The 17,230-nt window shown below is 41.3% G+C and overlaps 2 protein-coding genes across 5 annotated transcripts in view; both read right to left on the minus strand.

The window, feature by feature from the left end:
• Window positions 1-1,324, minus strand: part of NAIP (NLR family apoptosis inhibitory protein) — a 50,058-nt gene extending 48,734 nt beyond the window's left edge. Inside the window, exon 1 of the mRNA XM_014584569.2 lies at window positions 1,208-1,324. The gene's annotated coding sequence lies outside the window, so the exon portion shown is untranslated. The remainder of the gene's footprint in view (window positions 1-1,207) is intronic.
• Window positions 1-17,230, minus strand: part of GTF2H2 (general transcription factor IIH subunit 2) — a 46,451-nt gene that overhangs the window by 5,248 nt on the left and 23,973 nt on the right. For 3 of the 4 annotated variants that reach the window (XM_014584566.2, XM_014584567.2, XM_027768683.1), the window contains 2 exons: window positions 14,418-14,529; window positions 10,194-11,081 (listed from right to left, as the gene is read on the minus strand). In XM_014584566.2, coding sequence (XP_014440052.1) covers window positions 11,011-11,081; window positions 14,418-14,529 — 183 coding nt within the window. In that variant the 3' untranslated portion in view covers window positions 10,194-11,010. Of the gene's footprint in view, window positions 1-10,193; window positions 11,082-14,417; window positions 14,530-17,230 lie in introns of those variants that run through there. The other variant, XM_027768682.1, reaches the window with a different exon arrangement.

Below are 17,230 nucleotides of genomic sequence, written 5' to 3' on the forward strand. Positions count from 1 at the left end.
AGTCCAGCGACATAGCCATTACGCTAACTGCTGGTCCCTTTAATTTTATTCTTAAAATTTGCTACAGGGCACATGTGCTCACCAGAGAGAGAAAGAGAGAGTGAGAGCAAGAGAGAGAGAGAGAAAGCAAGTTGCCAGATCCAGAACTCAAACCATGGTCCCATGTAAGAGTTCAGTGCTTTAGCCACCACACTGCCTGCTGACTCTTATAGATTTTTTTCAACAAATGTATTAGAAAATCTAGTACTATAAATGTATTTTCTCTTCCTTATAGTTTTCTTAATAAAACTTTATTTTCTCCAGCTTATTATAATATACAATACATATAACATACAAAGTAGGTGTTAATCAGCTGTGTTATTGGTAAGGTTTTTAGTCAACAGTATGATATCAGTAAAGTTTTTGGGAAGTCAAAAGTTACATTAATCCCCTGCATTGTTCAAGGGTCAATTGGACTTACATAAGTCTTTAGTAAAGGTAAAGATAAGTACAGAGGGAAAAAAAAAAAAGCAGAGGGAAGTATCAGGAGCAGTTCTTCGGGGCCTTAGTCACACTTCTTACCGAAAGATGTGCTTTATCTTTAGGTAATGAGCCACCTAGATACTTCATTCTCAGGAACACAACAACCTCATCTGAGAAGGGGTCTTTTTCACTGCTCTGGTCAGGTGACCAAAACTGCATCACCAGGATGCATAATCAGGCTTAAAAACAAAAACAAGTTGGTATAAACCCTCCATCTTGGTCTCCCTTACCCCACGTTTGGCTCACACCAAAGCACAGGTACATTAACCACTAGTTTAGTACATTTCATTCGGGTTTAGCCAATGGACAACACCAAGACTCCAGGCCTCCCCCCAAGATAAATGAGTACAGGGTTGCAGCAGACCAGCTGAGATCAGTTGTGTACTGACACAAAAATTCAGTGGTCAGTTTGGCTGGTCGCAAGGACATTTCTGGGAAGAGAGATGATTTCCATGTCCCTCTCCAGCTCTAATATTCTCTGACTGCTAATGCTGAGTGCCTTGGAGGCAACCATGTTATGGAGCTAGAATTTAAACCCAAGACTGTGTGACTCCTGCGTCTGTCTTTCCTCCATGTCAGCCTGCCTCCAAAGAGAGAAGAGTAAGAGGGAGAAAAATGGGGGGGGAGGGGTCATAGTTTAGGTGTGAAGGAAAAGCAGCTTTGGCAGAGATGATAATTTACTTACCTAGAGGTGTATTAGGAATCCCAGTCAAGTGGAAATGTTAAGCGGGCCAGGGAAGGAGAGAGTGTGGCTTAGGCACGAGTATTCTTTGTCCTTTCATGGGAAGAAGTAAGAAAATATTTGAGGAACTAGAACCGGAAATTGCAGAGAGATGTCACCAGTAAATGCTCCACAGGGTTGGGTCAACAGAGTTCAGTCAGGACCCAGAAAGAATTACAAAACCTACCAAGTCCCATAATAGGAAGTATTTTATTCTAGTTTGTTAAGATCAGTTAATAGTTAATGGTGCTAGTGTAGGTCTTATTCCTCTGATGGTGGCAGTTTCTGTCTTTCTGGTACATTTTAGAATCTATTTTATCCTTAGGGTTATGAAAGTTCAAACTACCATGTCCAAGCATAGATCTTTTCACATCATTGTATTTTTGTTGTTTTGTTTTTTGAAAAATTTTGTTATAGGGCACATGCACAGAAGACACAGAGAAAGAGAGAGAGAGAGAAACAGAGAAATTGAGGTAGTACTCTCTGAGAGGATTTTGAGCATTTAAGCACTCGTACCTGGTGTGTTTCTTAAGCCGCTGGATTCTGGACTTGAACTGGTGGTTGGCCATGTGGGGTCAGCTGCCTTAACCATCAAGCTACAGGCTGCCCCGAGTTTTATTTATTTTTATCTTTTTAATTATTTTATTCACTTATTTATTATTATTTTTTCACATGGGTTTTTGTCAGAGAAAGAGAGGGAGGGAGAGAGAGAGAGAGCAAGCAGTCAGGTTCAGGACTTGAACCGTGATCAGTCACGTGGGAATTCTAGCGCCTTAACCACCACACCATCCACTGGCCCCCAAGTTTTATTTTTATTTATTTATAGAGTCAACTACTGGTTCCCTGGGCTTATACTTTTAAAAGTCATTTCAAGAGTATTGTGTGCTTATTTTCAATAATTAGAACTAAGCTGTTCTTACAACCTCTAAGAAAATCCTTTTCTCTGGCATCAAATGTGTGTTTTCCACACTGAGTAGTTCTCCAGGTCTCTGTGGATACCAATTACGTGTCCTACAATTAATTTAGTTCAACTCAGGCACTACCCAGAGTTAGTGCAGACCCCACAGGTGAAAGTGTTAGTCCCACAAAATTGCCCCCCCACACACTTTTGTCCAACTTGGCTACAAATCGTGGATTCCTAAAAACCCTCTACTTGGGTTAGGTAATTTGCCATAAGAGATCACAGAACTCAGGGAAACTATGTATGTTTACCACTTTATTAGAAAGGATCGTACAAATGATAAAGATGAACAGCCAGATGAAGAGGCGTTTAGGGTATGGTCCCGAAAGGACCTGAGCAAGCACAGAGCTTCTGCCCCTGTGGAGTCTGGGGCGTCCCACTTTCCTGGCATGTGGATGTGTTCACCAAGCCAGAGAGGCTCTACACCTAGTAGTTCAAAGATTTTTAAAAAAATATTTATTTAGTTTTATTTATTTATTTATTATTTTAATTTGCTATAGGGCGTGTGTGCTCACTCGAAAAAAGATGGAGAGAGAGATTGAGAGGGAAAGTGAAAAAATAAGTTGCCAGGTCTGGGACTTGAACCACAGTTGGCCACATGGGAGTCCAGCACCTAAACCACCATGCCACCTGCTGGCCCCATTCAGGGATTGTTTATGGAGGCACCATCAGGTTGGCATAGTTGATTAAGTTATTGACCATTGGTGGTCAAGTTCATCTCCAGCCCTTTAACCCTAGAAGTCAAGGGGTGAAACTGAAAGTTCTAGCTCTCTAATCCTGCCTTGGTCTTTCTGGTGACCAGTCCCCACCCTGAAGTTGTCTGGGTGCTGTCAGCCACTAGTCATCTTGCTAATACACAATAAGGTGCTCATCACTCTGGAGAAGCCAAGAATCTTAGCAGCTCTTTTGTCAGAACTACAGACTAAGATGAAATATCACAACAATAGCTGTATCACCCCTATCACTCAGGAAATCAATCACAGGGCTTCTGGAGCTCCGTGCCAGGATATTGCTAACCCTCCTGCCCATAATTCTCTCCTGAAAACTTTACTTTTCATCAATAATGTTGCTTGTACATCTGTACCCTAGACACTTTCAGCACTTTGTAGATTTTGTGACTTTTTTATTGGATTATTAATTTGCTAATTGATATTAGACTTCTGATTTATTTTTAATATATGGTTATAAATCCCTTCAAATTTTCTGAACAGGTATTTGTATTATCTAAATATTACAAAAATTCTGTCTTCTATTTTTTTTTGTTTTGTTTTTGCACTGATTATATCCTCTAATGCAATGTTAATAATAACAGATCTCAGGGCCAGCAGGTGGCACAGTGGTTAAGGGCATTGGACTCCCACATGGTAAACTGTGTTTCAAGTCCTGGACCTGGTGGCTTGTTTTCTCATTTTCTTTCTCTCACTCTGTCCCTCTCCGGTGAAATTAAAATAAATAAATACAGATAAAGTTAAAATCTTTTTTTTTGGAGAAGTTTTTGCTATAGGGCAAATGCACTCACTAGAAAGACAGAAAGAGAAAGAGACAAAAAGCGAGAAATCAGCCCCCAGGGGGAGATGGCCATGCTACAGTTCCTTCTCCTCCATTCTCCTCTCGGGATCTTGGGCACGCACATACACGCGCCTGCCGTGAGTTTAAGCCACTGGGTCCAGGACTTGAACCGCGGTCGAGTACATGGGAGTCCAACAACATAGTCATTACGCCATCTGCTGGTGCCAATAAAACGAATTCTTTAAAAAATAGTAACAACAGAAATATCTTTTTTTTTTTTTTTTTTAACATTTATTTATTTATTTATTTGTTGTGATTTTCAAGCCACCAGGTCTGGGACTCAAACCATGGTTGGCCATGTGGGAATCCAGCGCCTTAACCACCACACCACCTGCTGGTCCCATCTTATTTTTGACTTTGGTATGAATCCTTCTAATGTTTAGCCATTAAATATACTGCTTGTTACAACATTTTAGTAGATGCCTTTATCAGTTGAAGTGACTTTTCTCTTACTTCTAGTGACACTGAAAACTTCTTCACACCCTTTCTGGAACTATCTAAATATCTTATCTATATGGGAAGGGGAAAAAAATGCCCAAAGGACTGGAATACAGGTTATTATCCAATCTGAAGGGATTTGTTGTTTTGAGTTTAAAATTAACATTATTTTTCAACTCTCAAAAAGTACACACATACAGGGTGGTTTAAATGTTAGCCATTTAGCATATATTATGTATCTCATTGTGGCTTTAATGGCTGATTGATCATCCATGTATTTTCTTTGGCAAAGTTATCAAATCTTTTCTGTCCCTGTAGGTCCCATGCACTCACCAGAGAGAAAGAGAGAGAGAAATTGAGAAATCCCACCCCCATCCCCAGGATGATGGCCATGTTGCAATCCCTTCTCCTCCATTCTCTTTTCTGGATTTTGGGCATGCATGCACATGCACCCAGTGTTTGATTCTCAAGCCACCAGGTCTGGGACTGAAACCGAGCAGCCAGCCTTAACCTCCTACTGGCCCATTCTGTACATTTTTAAATTATAAAGTATTTGGTGGCTCCAAGGTCTCCCTTATTCTATATACATTTCCTATACACTAAAGAGTCTGTGTGTGTGTTTGTGTATAATCCTGAGTAAAATGGAGGATTACAACATAGCTATCCTCCCAGTGGATGATTTCTCACTTTCTCTCTCTTGCTCTCTCTCTCTCTCTGGTGAGTGCAAATAAACACACACACACACACGATTTATTATTTACATTCAATTACTGTACATCTCTGTTGCACATAATGTTTTTCAAGGAACATATACAGTATGTAACAATCAAGGACATGACTATATATATATATATATATATATATATCCTTTTCAATTTCAACACAGAATTTTATAATCTTGTATCAATTCAGAGTCCCCAGTCCCTCCTATCCACCCTTTACTATCCACTCCTCTCCCACAGTTTCTGGTATGTACATTTGCCCTCCATATTACTGTATCTTTTTGGATCCTTCAATTTCTGCCAAACAGTGCAGAAAACAACTGTTGGTTGAGGGTACAGAGCAATGAGAAACCTCCTATACTACTTCCGGGTATATAAAATGTCAAAATTGGAAGAACTGTTCTGCAGGTATCATATAAAGTTTTTTGTTTGTTTGTTTGTTTGGACAGATTTTTGCTATAGGGCATGTGCAGTTGCCAGAAAGACAAAGAGAGACAGAGAGACAGAAAGCAAGAAATAGCCCCCCCCACCTGCCTCCAGAGAGATAACCACATCGCAATCCTTTCTCTTCCTGGGATCTTGAGCACACACGTATCCGTGCCTGATGTGAGTTTTAAACCTCCAAGTCTGAGACTTGAACTGCGGTTGGCCATCTGCTGGTCCACATACAAAAAATTACGTATATACTTACCATTCAATCTAGCAATTCCATTCCTATGTATTTATCCAAGAGAAATAAAAACGCATGAACACACAAAGATTTATACAGGAATATTCACAGCAACTTTATTCATAAAAACCAAATAACCAGAAACAACCCCAATGTCCACTGGAGAATAAACAAATGGATAAACAAAGTATCTGTACAATGAAATAAAGGCAGTAAGAAGGAATAAACTATTGCCATATGCCACAACATGTACAGATCTCAAACCATTATACTAAGCGAACTAAGTCAGACGTACTGAACAATTTAATTTATAAGAAATGGTATGGGGAACCAGTAGTTAGCGTAATGGCTATGTCACTGGACTCCCACATAGTTGGCTGCGGTTGGCGTCCCGGACCTGGTGGCTTAAAACCCATGCCGGGCGTGTGTGCATGCGTGCCCAAGATCCCGAGAGGAGAATGGAGGAGAAGGGATTGCGGTGTGGCCATTCCCTCTGGGGGGTGATTTCTCGCTTTCTGTTTCTCTGTCTCTGTCTGTCTGTCTGGTGAGCGCACATGCCCTATGGTGAAAACACCTCTCAAAAAAAAAAAAAAAAAAAAAAAATGGGATGTGCGGTCCCTGAAAAAGAATAGTAAAAAAGAAATGGTATGGATGTCAGCAGGTGGCATGATAGTTAAGGTGCTGGATTCCCACATGGCCGACCACAGTTCAAGTTCTAGATCAGTGCCTTGAAAATCACTCTGGACACGTGTGCAAGCATGCCCAGAATCTCGAGAGGAAAATGAAGAATTGTGGAGCGGCCCTCTTCCCTAGGGGGATTTCTCACTTTCCCTCTCTCTGTCTCTGTCTCTCCAGTGAGTGTACGCATCCTATGTCATAAATATAAACAAACAAAAACAAATGTGAAAAGAAATAACAAATGGTATGTAACAAACAGGCAAAATTTATCTACAGTGATAGAAAACAGACCAAGGTTATGTGGAGCTGGAGGTCCCAGGGAGGGCCACCTACAGAGAAGCATTCAGGGCGCTGAAATGTTCCCTCCCAATTGTGGTGGTCACTGCAGGGGTATGCATACTGTCAAAAGGCATGGAATTCCTCACTTAAAAATGGAAGCACTTTGGGCTAGCAGGTGGTGCAAAGATTAAGGTGACTGATTCCCCATGATCAAGTGGTGTGAGGTCCAGAAGCAGTGGTTTAAAAAACACTTTAGGTGTGTATGCGAGTGTACTGAAAATCCTGAGAGAAAAATGGAGGACTGCAATATAAGCCACTACGCCAACTGTTGGTCCCAACGTGTTAATTTTTCAAAGGTTGGGAAGAATTCTCTCTCTCTCTCTTTTTTTTTTTTTAATTTGGTTCAGTAGAATTCTACTATCAGAATCGAATCCCACCCCTTCCAAACAGGGTCTTGCTATGTTGTGATCCCCATCTTAGTCTTCTGAATATTTGGGATTACAGGTGTCTGACACTATGCTTGGCTTTCAGGGTGGCCCAGGATTCAAACCTGGGCTTCCCAAACAAACAGACCCCAGCCTGTTGAACATTAGTGTCAATCAGTACCTGATACTGCAGCGGAGCCTGTAAGACCCTGTTTTTTTGTTTTGTTTTGTCTTATTTTGTTTCATTTTGCCAGAGCACATTCACCAGAGAGATAGAGAGACAGAGAGGGAAAGTGAGAAAGCACATTCCCAATGGGGTTTGGCCACAATCCTTTCTTCTCTATTTCTCTTTTTGAGATCCTGGGCATGAACGCACACATACCAGAGTGTTTCTCAAACTTCTGTGTCTGGGACTGGAACTGCATAGTCAGCCATGTGGAATCAGCTGCCTCCACTACGCCACCTTCTGGCCCTATAAGGCCCTATTTCCATGTCCTTTCATAATAAACAAAGAGACTGTCTCTCTCCTACTTTAGGATTTGTCATAATTACCTGAAGGATTTAATTAAAGCACAGATTGCCAGATCAGTCCCAAGTTCTGCTTCAATAGATCTATGATGGGGCCGAAAAATACATTATTTCTTTTTTTAAAAATAATTATTTTATTGAACTTTATTTATTTATGTATTTATTTTAATATGACCAGAGAGGAAGAAAGAGAGAGAGTGAGAGAGTGAGAGAGAGAGAGAGAAGGGAGGAGGAGAGAGAAAGCAAGCCACCAGGTCCCGGACTTGAACCTCAGTCGACTATGTGGGAGTCCAACACCTTTAACCACCACGCTACCTGCCGGCCCCAAAAAATACATTATTTCTAATGAGTTCTCAGGTGATACATGTGCTATTTATTCAAGTAACACATCAAGAATCACTGATTTCAGGGATCTTTAAAAGATTCCTCTTCCGGGGAACCAGCAGTTAGCGTAATGGCTATGTCACTGGACTCCCACGTAGTCGACCGCGGTTCGTGTCCCGGACCCAGTGGCTTAAAACTCACGCTGGGCGCGTGTGCGTGCGTGCGTGCCCAAGCGAGAGGAGAATGGAGGAGAAGGGATTGCGGCGTGACCATCCCCCCTGGGGGGTGATTTCTCGCTTTCTGTCTCTATGTCTCTCTCTGTCTGTCTGGCGAGCGCACGCGCCCTACAGTGAAAATCTCTCCAAAAAAAAAAAAAGTTAGCTATCACACTATGGAATCCAAATCTTGCACTCATGCCTCTTTGCGGCATTCCAGAAATACATAACATTGAACATCCCCAGGCTAACTGTGATATTAGCATCTCAAATTCAAAGTATGTAAAACTAATCTCTTGACAAACTTCCTCCTTATCCTGTATTTTCTGACTAATATCACTAGTTACCTTGTCTTGAAGGCAGACAACTCTTTTTTTTTCTCTTTCTTATAATCAATAACAAGCTGGACTCAAACTGCAGTTGACTACATGAGAGTCCAGTGACATAGCCATTACACTAACTCCTAGTCCCAAAGAGTCAATTCTTAATGCCTCAAGCCTGTCCTGAATTATCCCCTAAGAGGGCCAAATACCAAGAAACTGTACAACCTGAAAGGCAAAAGATTATCTGCCCCAACGATAAAGTACAGAGAAGAGACAGGCCAGGCTGCTGTTGGTAAACTCGTGACCCAAAGATAAATTCCATTTAGCCCATAAATTAAACGTCAACATTCAAAACTTCAGAGAATTCACTAAAAATTTTTAAAATTTTAAAAAAGGAATTATTTATTTTTAATTTTATTTCTTCTTCTTCTTCAGTTTTGACCAGACAGAGACAGAGAGAAAGGGAGAGTGAGAAGGTAAGCCACCAGGTTCAGGACCTGAACTGTGGTTGGCCATGTGGAAGTTCAGTGCCTCAATCACCATGACACCTGCCAGCCCCCACTTTTTTTAAAGACTTATTTTATTTATTTATCCATTTATTTATTTATTTTAATTTGACCAGAGAGGGACAGAGAGAGGGAGAGAGCAAGAGAGAAAGCGAGAGAGAGAAAATGAGAAACCAAGTCACCAGGTTTAGGACCTGAACTGCAGTTAGACATAAGTCCAGCACCCTTGACCACCATATCACCTGCCAGCCCCCGAGAATTCACTTTAAAAATCCAGAGTTTGGAGCCAGTGCAGTGGTTGAGGCACTGGACCCGCACATGGCCAACCACAGTTTAAGTCCTAGACCCAGACACTTGAAACACACGAGGCACATGTGCATACGTGCCCAAAACCCCATGAGGAAAATAGTGAAGGGGTTGCAGTATGGCTATCCCACCCAGGGAGTAGGGTGTGATTCACTTCCTCTCCAGCAAGTGCACACACTCTTTAGCAAAAATCTCTTTTTGAAAAAATCCAGTTTTTTAGCTTTTCTTTAAATATCAAGCTATGCAGCAACAGAGGACCTCCATTACCACACAGACTGCAGCTGAATAAGGGTTACCTCATTCTAAAAACTTTTATATTTTTTGAACTAGGTAACAAATGCATATGTATAAAATTCAAAAGGTACAAAAAGATATACAGTGAAAATTGTATCCCTCTTCTACCTCTGGACCCCAGCAGCTCAGAGGCTGCCTCCTTTGGATGGGACAAGTGCTTTGCAGATGCCACCATGCTATATTACTCTGGTGCCTTTTCACTTGCCCGCATTACCTGCCAGGCCCCTTTAGACATCTGAGCTGCATCCAAACCCACTGAACAGCTTCTCCTTTCTACTTCCATGGCACTGGGCATATTGATAACACTTTCACATGGATTTTACGAAACTTTTATTTTTTTAACTTTTTAAAATTTATTTACTTTTTCTGACAGAGAAAGGAGGAGGCAGCAACTCCATTGGATCTTCTTTTTTTTTTTTTGGAGAGGTTTTTGCTATAGGGCGCGTGCGCTCACCAGAAAGACAGAGAGACAAGAGAGACAGAAAGCAAGAAATCACCCCCCAAGGGGGATGGCCATGCCACAATCCCTTCTCCTCCATTCTCCTCTCAGGATCTTGGGCACGCACGCACACACGCCGGGCATGTTTAAGCCGCCCGGTCTGGGACGCGAACCGCAGTCGACTACATGGGAGTCCAGCAACACAGTCATTATGTTAACTGCTGGTCCCTCCATTGGATCTTGATGTTATGATCCAGCCCAGCCTCAGCCAGCTCCATTTCAGGGGCATGTGTGCCCTGACCTAGTCAGAGAAGTCTCCAGGTAGGAACCCAGAACCTTTCCATATGGTTTGGACTGGCAGAGCAGCCTGTTCTACGGCTGCTGCACCACCATCCAGCTTCCTGCTTTTTTAGACTGGGAGTTTCACAGATCCATGAGGTTAGGGTTTATGTCCTCTCAAGGTTTGCTAAGTGAATTAATGAATGAATAAACTCTATACTGTTTGCAGGGTCCTAGTCTGAGGTGGGACTCAATTCAGTCACGTGAAATCAAAAATTTTAATCTCATAAGGACCCCAGTAGAATCCCAGCCCATCTGGTAATACCTCTCTCCAAAACAGAATTATATACCGTGCAAATAATGAACCCTCTGTCCTTATAGACCTAGACCCAAAAGGAGTACTAGGGCACACCTAAGACTACTCTCAGAAGTGTGACAACCTCCTGTGCCCTTTTCTTCCTTACTATAGGCCCCATGGACTCAAACTTTTCTCCTAAATTCTGTCTTGGTATTCCACTAACCCACTACCCAAAAGCTGGTCACACCCTTTCCTTCTTGCCACTCATGAAGTTACTTCATCTTACAAATTTGCCAACCATTATTAGCACACAGACAGCTGAACATGGACAAGACCACAACATGAGGAAGGTATCAAGTACTGGAAAATCTTGTAAAATCCTTTCAGTTTTTTCCCACTGCCATTCTGACCAGCAGAAGCCCTGCTGGCCCATAATTATTTTGTCATGTCAATGTTTTGTTTCATTAAAAAAGTAAGTTTGGAGGGCCGGCAGGTGGTGTGGTGGTTAAAGTGCTAAACTTCCACATGAGCGACTGCAGCTCTTGTTCCAGACCTGTCAGCTTGCTTTCTCACTTTTCTTCTCTCTGGTCAAGTTAAAAATAACAACAAATAAAATTAAATAAATAATTTAAAAAGGAAGTTTGTGGGTTTTGTTTTTCTTTGCGGGGGTGGGGGGGGACAGGTTGTAATCACCAGAGGGTACATGAACTACCTAGGGAAAGGTAGAGAGAGAGGAAGAGGGAGAAAGCACCCCCTCAATGGGGCACATCCCATACACATGGCCCAGAGTGTTTTTCATGCCCAGGAACTCAAACTGCACAGTCAGTCATGTGGGATCCAGTCACTTTAACCACCATGCCAACTGGCTGGCCCACCACTAATACTTGTGTTGATAGAGCAGAAGGAAAAGGATAGCATTTAACAGGTTCCTCATAGCTGAAATTTGTTTTCATATAGTGCCAAAGAGTCTAAGTGCAGGTAATATGATTCTTCTTTTTTTTTTTTGGAGAGGTTTTCCCTATAGGGCGCATGCGCTCGCCAGACAGACAGAGAGAGACAGAGAAACAGAAAGCGAGAAATCACCCCCCAGGGGGGATGGTCACGCCTCAATCCCTTCTCCTCCATTCTCCTCTCGGGATCTTGGGCACACACGCACATGCGCCCAGCGTGAGTTTTAAGCCACTGGGTCCAGGATGTGAACCGCGGTCAACTATGTGGGAGTCCAGCGACATAGCCATTACGCTAACTGCTGGTTCCCGAGGTAATATAATTTTTGAGAGAAACTCCCATTAGTCTGGTCATACTATGTTGTTATGTATGTGTGTGTTTTAAGAAATCCATATTCCTGGGTTTCACCCAAGATTGTTGGAATAGACTCTCTAGGAGGGGATTATATTGTCTTTACTGACAATGTTTCTCACTAAGAACTATTTATCAAATCCAAAATTTCAGGGACCAGCAGTTGGCATAATGGCTATGTCGCTGAACTCTCATGAAGTCGACAGCGGTTCGAGTCCCAGACCCGGTGTAAACTCATGCTGGGTGCGTGTGTGTGCGTGCCCAAGATCCCAAGAGAATGGAGGAGAAGGGATTGCAGTGTGCCGTCCCCCCTGGGAGGGGTGATTTATCGCTTTCTGTCTGTCTCTTTCTGGCGAGCGCATGTGCCTATAGCAAAAAAAAAAAAATATTCCATATTTCATAGTGAAATAAAATCTAGTGTGATAATAAAATACATATTTTTGCTATGGAAACCTGAGTCACTATTTTTTTTTTTTTTGGAGATATTTTGCCATAGGGCATGTGTACTTTCCAGAGAGACATAAAGCAATAAATGACCCTCCAAGGGAGATGGCTGTGCTGCAATCCCTTCTCCATTCTCCTCTCTGGATTTTGGGCATGCATGCACATGTGCCTGGCATGAGTTTCAAGCCAATAGTTCCGGGATTCAAACCATAGTCAACTACATGGGAGTCCAGTGATGTAACCATTACGCGGTCTGCTGGTCCCAACTCACTCTCAAGTAGAGTATACCTTGAAGAGTTCTGCCTAGAATGACATGTCTACATTGAACCTAAAGCATGGACTTCACCATACATTTTCCTGTAAGTTTCTCTAGTAACACAGAGTAGGAAGTTGAGAAAGATTCATTTAAATAGTCCCTGTGTATGACATGCGGTGAGGGTAACAGGAAATAGACACAACCGTGGCTTCATTAGCCTGAACTATACAGTAAACCAGCCTTAGAGACCAATCAACCACAGTGTTGGTATTAGAAATATTCCATTAAGTAAAATACTTTACCAATTATTACAGAGTAAGATTTTAAAAATATGTATGTATAAATTTATATACATATACTTTAAATTATCAAATGGTGCATCCACTTACCAGAGAGAGAGAGAGAGAGATAAAGCACCCACCAATGGGGCATGGCCACATCACAATCCCTGCTCCTCCATTTCTCCTTCCTGTTGGGATTTGGGGCATGCTGGTACACATGCCTGGTATGTTTTTCAAGCTATCATAGCTGGGCTTTGAAGTATGGCAGGCATGCAGGATCTGGCTCCTTTAACTACTAGGTTCAGGGCCTGCCCTTACAGAGTGAGCTTTAAAGTAATGATTTATCATATAAGAACGAAAGGGTTTTTGCTTAACTTAATTTGAATCTCATCTTTAGTTAAGCTTTCTAACTCTGTTACCATGGTAATCAACAAAGGTAAGAATGTCAAATGCTTTCTAGGCAACTTTGCTGATAGTAAAAATGATTTCTGATTGCTATATTGTATTTAGATTGGGATGTACAACAAATAATTTGATGAAGACCTAGTGGTTTAGCCTTTCTTGAGTGTGGTTACTCTAGAAATGGACAGGTCACTTAAGGGAAGCTGTGCTTATGTAATTGTTAAAAGAGATTTTGGCTCCTTGGTGCCTGTGGAGGACCTCTGCTCCTTGCTCCTGATCTGCTAGGTGAACTGCTAAAGGAGTCCGCACCAGTGAGGACTGTTTGATGCTGCTCAGCTGGCAAGTTGTTGTTATGTTTAATATTCTTTTAAGTTGGGCCAGCCTATGGCTTGGTGGTTAAGGTGGCTGGATCTCACACCGTCAACGACATGGTTTGAATCCATGACCTGGTGGTTTGAAAAATATACTGGGCAAAATCTCAAAAGGAAGGAAAAACAGAGAAGAGGGATTGCAGCACAACCATTCCCTATGGGGCATCCTTTCTTACTTTCTGTCTCCATACCCCTCAACCCACCCTCACCAGCAGCAAGCACACACGTCCTCAAGCAAATGTAAAAATCCTTTTAACTGGTGCCAAGTGTGGTCGTAGCAGTCTTGTGAGTTTCGGTGTTTAATCTAAGCAGACTGTTGGTCATAACTACAAATTATTTCAGATGCGTTGATTTTATAACTACTTAAGCCTAAAAAAACCTCTTTGGTGAATGTAGTAGTATATTATTTCGTATGTATTAATTTCATTAGCACTGATTAATTTCCATCTCACTCTGAATTTATATTTACACTTATTTTCTTCTTACACTAAATAAAATCAAGATTCTGAAATTTTAATAAAACAATAAAATGATCACATCAATTTAATCATTACATGTAATTTATATGTATAATAATAATACTGCATAAGAACTTTGAGAACATTATGACTCTAAATAATAGAAAATAAAATTAATAGAATAAAGTACCATCAATTCCAGGCATTTCTATGACAGGACACAAATAAAACATTTAGTAAAATATTACATTTTCTTAGCAAAATTTATCTTAAATTAGATTTTCTTTTCAAAATATTCTTCATGTTTTAACTGGAGCTTGTTACTTTATTTATAGCTGTGTTATTTTATTTATGATTGTAAATTTCTTTTTACAACATACAATGTGTACTGCATACTGGAATCAAATACCTGAAGGGGCTGGAATCTTATGAATACACCCAGGACAACAGTGAAGAGAATCATGAACAAAAACATCGCAGTCCACACAGAAAACATTTTGGCACACAGAGCAAATATACACCTGCGGTAAATAGAAGAAAAGGGAATAAACAGATAATCTCTAAAAGTATACCACAGCACAGCTAAGAGACATTAAAATAGCTTTGCTCTTGTTAAATATCTAACTACTATGTTACTTTCAACGTACTAGTCTTAAATCTGAAGCTATTAATGTTTACACCAAAAGCAATCCATTAGAAATGAAGTAATGAAGGCCAGTAGGTGGCAGAGATTAAGGCGCTAGATCTCACATGGCCAGCTGCGTGGTTCAAGTCCTAGACCCAGCAGCTTAAAAAACACGCTAGACTTGTGTGTGCACAAAATCCCAAGAAGAGAATAGAAAAGGGATTGTGGTATGGCCATCCCTTCTGGTGGATAATTTCTTACTTTCCCTCTTTCTTTCTCCAAAGAGCGCACATGCCCTATAGTAAAAACAAAAAAAAAATTTTAAATAAAAAAATTTAAGAAAAAAGAAGAAAAAGAAATGAAGGAATGACTATACCCGAGTCTTTGTAGTCTCGTCTATTACAGAACACTCAATTTCTTAATTTTAAGCACTGTTTGAGGGAAGACGCATGCGCTTGAAACCAGTCCTAGACCTGAATGCTCACAGGTCACCTGACTCAATGAAAAAGAGAATCACAAAATTTAACTGATTTAGTTACTCTTAGGGAATGACCTCATAATTATGCAAGTTAGACTTTCAAGTAAGACTTTAAAAGATGTAGCAAATGACTCATGTAAGACAAATAAAAAGAAAAAACCTATTATTCTATCAGTATTACACACGCGAGTACCTGAGCCTCGGGATAAAATTTTCAGAAAGCCATCATACATGAATTTTTAAAAATCGCTACATCTCACACATGACTACTAAGGTTTCCATAATGGTTTCCCCCACAAAGGTTCATGGTTTGGAATGTGGTCCCTAGTATAAAGCAATAAAATGGCATAAGGCCTACTAAGTTAAGGCCTAGTAGGTGGTGATTGGATCACAGAGGGTAAGGTAAGCCCTTGTGAATGGATTAATGTCTGTCAAGATGAATGGAGTACTAGCTTTCATGAAAGAAGGTTAGTTTCCTAAGAGTGAATTGTTATATAAGGAAGCTGGCTACCCATCATTTAGCTTTCTCTGCATGTAACTACCATCCTCTCTGCTTCTGTTTGCTATGTTTGTAACATAGGCAGCCCAAGCAAGCCCTGGCCTTTGGACTTTTCAGCCAATACTGTGAGTCAAATAAACCTCTATTCTTTATAAATCATTCAGTTTCAGTTTTTCTGTAAGCAACATAACCGCGGACTAACAAATAAATAGAAGTAAAGACGATATATTCTTTTTCCTTTTTAAAAAATTCTCGCCAGAGGGCATGTATGCTTGCCAGAGACAAAGAGAGAGTGAGAAATTGAGAAAGGACCTCTCCGTGGCTCATGGTCATGCCACAATCCCTGCTAGTCTGCCTTTCTCTCCTTTAAAATTTTGGACATATGCACACATATGTATGCAAGATGTTCTTTAAGCTGCTGGGCTTGAACCACACCTGCTGGGCGTCAAGTCACACAACTGGCCAAATAGGGTCCAACACCCTTAACGACCAGGACATGGGCTGGCCCTGATGTATTATTGCCTTTTTAAAGTTTCTGCCATAGGCCACGTGTGCTCACTAGAGAGAGACAGAGAGGAAAAATGAGAAGTCACCCTCCCAAGGGGGAGATGGTCATACTGCAATATCCTGAGGTATTCTTTTTTTTAGAAGAGAGATTTTTACTATAGGGTGCGTGCACTTGCTAGAGAGACTGGAAGCGAGAAATCAGCCCCCAAGGCAGATGGCCACACCACAATCCCTTCTCCTCCAGTCTCCTGTTGGGATTTTGGGCACACATGCACATCCGCACAACATGAGTTTTAAGTCATGGGGTCCAAGACTCCAACTGCAGTGATGACATGAGAGTCCAACGATGTAACCATTACACCATCTGCTGGTCCCTCCTTAGGTATTCTTAAAGATTGTGAAACGTTTCAAAGAGTGACAGAGTAAGGACAAAGCTACTAGACTTAAGGCCTACCATAGTTGCTCCAGTCACTCAGGACCAGCAACAGCACGGTCGGTGGTGAGGAGCCTGCAGCGTTCTCCTGTTATTGCAATGAGCTTACCTCTCAACCTAAACCTTCCCTCAATGGAGTAACAGGAAAGTTAGTGAGGGTGAAACTCAAGTGGAGAATGAAGTATAAGGGCTACCTGGTATCTACAGATGGCTATATGCACATGTAGCTTGCAAATACAGAAAAATACATAGATGGAGCATTGTCTGGGTGAAGTTTTAGTAAGGTGTAATAATGTCCTTTATATCGGAGGTATTGAAGAAGAGGAAGATGGGACCAGCAGTTAGCATAATGGCTATGTTGCTGGACTCCCACTTAGTCGACCGCGGTTTGCGTCCCGGACCCGGTGGCTTAAAACTGAAGCCGGGCGCGCGTGCGTGCGTTTCCAAGATCTCGAGAGGAGAGTGGAGGAGAAAGGATTGTGGCGTGGCCATCCCCCCGGGGGGTGATTTCTCGCTTTCTATCTCTCTATCTCTCTCTGTCTTTCTGGCGAGCGCACGGACCCTATAGCAAAAACCTCTCCAAAAAAAGGGAAAAAAAAGAAGAGGAAGATGTGGAAATGAGAGAACAGCATCTTCTGTAATTATATATATATACATGTATATAAAACATATATATATAT

Source organism: Tupaia chinensis, unplaced genomic scaffold, assembly GCF_000334495.1.
Source record: "Tupaia chinensis unplaced genomic scaffold, TupChi_1.0 Scaffold147123_1, whole genome shotgun sequence".
Taxonomy (NCBI): domain Eukaryota; kingdom Metazoa; phylum Chordata; class Mammalia; order Scandentia; family Tupaiidae; genus Tupaia; species Tupaia belangeri.